General features: G+C 35.8%; 1 protein-coding gene across 1 annotated transcript; it reads right to left on the reverse strand.

Moving 5' to 3' along the window:
- Nucleotides 1–2,373: 2,373 nt before the first annotated feature.
- On the reverse strand, nucleotides 2,374–4,449 carry LOC105787971 (acyl-CoA-binding domain-containing protein 1). Its single transcript, XM_012614607.2, has 4 exons — nucleotides 4,382–4,449; nucleotides 3,301–3,392; nucleotides 3,091–3,188; nucleotides 2,374–2,502 (listed from the first exon to the last, which is right to left on the reverse strand). Exons 1-4 carry the CDS (start codon nucleotides 4,447–4,449, stop codon nucleotides 2,374–2,376), a joined length of 387 nt encoding a protein of 128 aa, XP_012470061.2.
- Nucleotides 4,450–4,793: the final 344 nt, after the last annotated feature.

The raw sequence follows: 4,793 nt of genomic DNA on the forward strand, positions 1-4,793 counted from the left end.
AGAGGTCGACCGACGTGATGCGATGTCCCGACATCGCACTCGACATCGCTACCGAGGTGGACGCGATTTCCTGAAAAATGGACCATTTCGGTAAATAATCAAAAAATCAGCCCATTTCGGTAAATTTTGAAAAAAAAAGCGGCTTTTTTTGGTAAATTGCCCCCTCCATGCATAAAAAATTTATCATTTAAAATTGCTAATATATTATTATATACATACATACGCATACTAAGAAAACAATATTATATAAACATAAAAAAATGAGATATCATTATGAAAAAAAATTTTGAAATTAATTAGACATATATACATAGATGAACAAAAAAATATGTATAAATTATGCTAGGATAGTGTATAAAAAACATATATATAATATTTATAAAATTAAATAATGAATACACAAAATAATATTATATAATAAGAAAATTTATAGTAAAATTAGTTTGGTTGATATATAAAAAAACTAATAATTATAATAACATCAAATGAAATTAATAATAATAAACCGATTAATTTAATAAAATGGAGCTATTGTGAATTTAAACAAAATTCTAAGGTTAGATTTGAAATAAATAGATAAATATCCGAATTGAAATAGGCTTAAAATTAAAGGGACCATTATAGCAATTTAACAAGCCAATTCAGGAATTCAAATCTTATTAGCGAAACGACGCCGTCTAACCTAGGATCTAAATGAAATTAAAATAAAAGTGCGATAACAATTTAAAAGAATTGAAAGGAAACTGAATCAAAATGAAAGCCAATGCAGAGGGATTCAATACGCAAATTCCCTTTTATTTCAAAAGGCGCAGATCCTCCCCGAATCAAGTCGGATTATCGGGTCAAGGCACTAAACGGTGCCGTTTTTGAAAACTTTTAAAAACTAAAAAAGAAACCCTAAATCTAAAGGTCTTCATTTGAAATGGTAGGAGGAAAGCAGAGCGCCGCTTGGCTCCTCAGTTTCTGTCGCAGCTCCACCCTTTAGATCCCCATCTGCTCTGATTGCGACGTGAGAGATAGGGATCCTGCCGTTACGTTACGAAGGTAAACCCTTCCTTCTCCTCCACCTTGAAAGCCAGAACTCTCCCCTCTCTCATTCCGATTCGGACAGAGTAGAGGATGGCTCCAATGGTGCGCAAAGGTAAGATTCTTCTTCCCTTTCTCTTTTATTTTATATATATATTCTATTACGTATGATTAATGGCCAACAGAGAAGGAAAGAAAAGCAACCTAAAAAGAACAGAGCGGTAAAGAGAAAGAAGAAAACCTTCTTTTTCAATTTTTTGTATTGATCTTTCTGTGTATTGATTTTCTCTTGATACAATATGCGTGACCTCCCCCTTTACAAAGGGTTTCGCTTTTTTGTTTTATAGTCCCCCCATTCGAAATAATAATAATAATAATAATAAAACAAAATCCAAAAATGCGATCCGTTTTTCTTTTCTTTTCTCTGCTGCATTTTTCGTGTGTATTTTTTGCTGTTGTTGGCTCTTCTTTGCGTTTGTTGCGTTTGTTTGTCCTTTGCAGGTGTTGTACGAAGGCTAGCTGGAACGTGGCACGGCTCGGCGCAGCGCATGAGGCCGAGGGAATGCCCTGGTGGCTGCGGCGCTGGAGGCTTGCCCTAGCTGCTAGGGTTTCTTGTTCCTTTTCTGTTTTGGGCTTCAATGTAATTGGGCCGGGGTATCGGGCTATTGTAATTGGGCCATTTGAGCTAAGTTGGCTATTTGGCTAGGGTGTATTAGGGTAATTCGGGTTAGGTTTATATTGTATTGGGTTTGTAAATGGACATTTGGGCTAAACTTTAATATTTTGTTTTTTTCCTTTTTATTTGGTTTAACAAAATGGGCTGGGCAAATTGGCCTATTACAAACAATCATATAGGCATAAAGAAACCATGGTAAACTATGAAAAAAAAAAGATCTATCTGTTATCAAGCAGCAAATCTGTGTTTGTAACTACTAATATGTAAGTTTTGCATGCATATTCAAGAGAAACAACTAGTATACAAATCACTTACCATACAAAAGTTAAACTAGAAAGCAGTAAACAAAGTGACATTAAAGTGAACTTGAAACAACCAACACTGACTCATAAAACAGATTCTTAAGCCTTAGCAACAGCGTTCTAGTGACATTTACATGCAATCACAAGCAATTGGCTTTGAGAAATGAAGTAGACTAGGGTCATTTCTCATTTACAAACATTATGGACAAACATTGCAAGTATTGACAGGTTTTCTATCCACACTTTATTTCATCAAAAACATTGCAAGTACTGCAAGTATGTCTTCATCAGTCGAGTAAAAATTATCAAAATCTGACTCGAACTCTTCATCATCCACATCGTCTCGTGGTTGCACATCCAATTCATCCATCAATTCATCATCGGTCTCCTCATGCTTCCCAGCCAACTTTCTCCGCAAAATGGCCTCAAGAGCTGAAGGAGTGCCTCTTCATCCCCTTCAAAGTACTTCTTGATTCGGGTTTCACTCGCACCAAAGAACTAACAAAGTTAAACAACATAACAAAAAAACAAACTATCATGTTTTATCCAAACAAATATATACATATATCATGATTTAGTTTCCCTTCCTTTCTCAAAAACCAAACAAATAATTTCCAAATAAAAAAAGTAAATTCCAAAGAAAGAAGAAGCACAGATTAAATCCTCGCACCCGCTTTAAGACTTTTTACCGACTAACATGAACATAACAAACCAATCAAATAAAAATCAAACTTGTTCATTCATCTTGAGTTTCTTTTCTCATCATCTAAACAAAAGCACAATAAACAAATTGCCAAAAAGAAACCCAAATCCAATATTTTTAACCCATTTTACCTTTATTACTCACATCCTCAACGGCAAAGCTACATCCTTGACATGGGCTTCACCATCAAGCGATTCTATAACAGGTCAGGCTTCTTTTCAACGGGAGAATCCGATTCGGATGAGTAGAACTTGAGTCCAGACCGAGCTATTTCACATTTGTTTTCGTGCATTAAAGGTACATCAGACAAGGATAGTTTTAGCACACACAAATAGGTTAGGAGGTGAATACCAGTAAAACCGTAACAGCGATACAATAATTACCTTAGCATTCACATCAGCATTCCTGCTAAGAAGTGCTTCGTCAATTTTAAGATGGCCATGATCTACAGCCCAATGCATCGGGGTCCTGCCTTTATTGTCTGCAAGCATCAAATGCAAACAAGTTACTTGATTAAGCAAAGTCTTTCAAACCCATGTATGCAAGTCTAGTTTTTTCTTTAAAGGAGGAAAAACAACTAAATAGAAACAAACCTTGCAAATGCACAGAAACACCACTTTCAATGCATTTAAGCAAATTATCCAGTTCTCCTTCTCTGGCAAAAGTGTGGATAGCATCCATTTTCCTGAAAAACAATAAGCATTCCCATCAAATGTTTACCACTTTTCTCACCCATATTTGCATATGAAACTGTTATTAAAGAGACAAAATTTTTCATTTTTGTTAGGTTGCTTTAATCTTTTAAATTATTTGTATCTCAAGTTTGGTTTGCACTTTTACCTTGAATGGTCCATTATCGGATCGAAAAACAATCCCGGGACATCGTGCAACCAAAATGGCGTCCCTCGCACCCATCAACAATCATTTTAGCAAAAATGCCGATGAAGAAGAAATGAATGAATAGCAATGGCAATGGTTATTACCCGTAAGTCCATTCACTTCAATGAAAGGTCCAATTCTAAGGCAAACATATAAGCCATGAGCTTGAACTTCTCTTATGAACCTTACTATATCATGGCTTCCACTAAAATCGTACTGAAAAATTGTTGAATTTTAAAGCTTGAATTGAATCAAAATTGACTTTTTTATGGGTGAGAATCTCGCTCAATAAGATTCCTTTGGTTCTTTTGCAATATATATTCCAATATCCAAATCATAGAACTTCAAATAAATAGAAAAAAATATCTCAAAAAGTTTATAATAAAAGCTTCCTAAATTACCAAGCATCAAAAACCAAGAAATTTCCATCCTTTTCATTCACAGACCAAATAAAGAACTATGAAAACAAACTGAAAGGGAAAAAAATCTCGAAAAGAAGAACACACCCACGAATGGTACGCCAGAGGATGTTAGAGGAGCAGGACACTGGATAGTAACTTCCCACACCTGCATGCTTCCCTGATTCACACTAGAGTTATAGATTCCTTGCAAATAAAAAGAGAATTTCATAGGAAATCTCAACATAATCACTGTAAAAATAAAATAAAATAAAAAAGTATTCTTGATCGTTTATGAACTAAAAATTGAGAAAAAAAGCAAACACACAGATCTTTTTTGGAAAAAAAACCGTATTAAGTGATAGGAATCCTATCTTAATTTAGGTTGAAGATTCACCTTCTCCCTCTGGTTGATCGAGAATCACGATCTAGGAAGACGGCTGTATCTTCTTTACCAGTTCCCATGGACACAACAGTAAAAACTTCACTAGTTTCACCGGCGAAGAGGAACGGAAAACATGAGATGGAGGGTGCTTTCTGATCGGTGTTCTAGGTCCAGTTGTGACGCCAAAGAGAGGTAAAAAAGAGAAGGAGAAGACGGCGAGGAGAGTGGAGAGAAAGCTAGAAGGAAGAAACAGAAGACGGAAAGGGGAGGCGTGGATTGGGAGGGTAAAACAGGGCATAAAAATCGAGAGGGTAAAGCGACACCTAAATTGACCAAAAGGAAGGGAATAGAAATCGGTGAATTTTGGGGAATACGTCCGTAACGTAATAGGCCCGTATTAGTGCAATACACCGAACCAAACACA

Source organism: Gossypium raimondii, chromosome 2 (genome assembly GCF_025698545.1).
Source record: "Gossypium raimondii isolate GPD5lz chromosome 2, ASM2569854v1, whole genome shotgun sequence".
Classification (NCBI taxonomy): Eukaryota; Viridiplantae; Streptophyta; class Magnoliopsida; order Malvales; family Malvaceae; genus Gossypium; species Gossypium raimondii.

Coding starts and splice junctions, on each gene's coding strand:
- LOC105787971 (XM_012614607.2), bottom strand. CDS start 4,449: ATGGGAACTGGTAAAGAAGATACAGCCGTCTTCCTAGATCGTGATTCT. Junction 3,189..3,300: donor TGTTTCTGTGCATTTGCAAG/GTTTGTTTCTAT, acceptor TGATGCTTGCAG/ACAATAAAGGCAGGACCCCG. Junction 2,503..3,090: donor ATGCTGATGTGAATGCTAAG/GTAATTATTGTA, acceptor TAACTTTGTTAG/TTCTTTGGTGCGAGTGAAAC.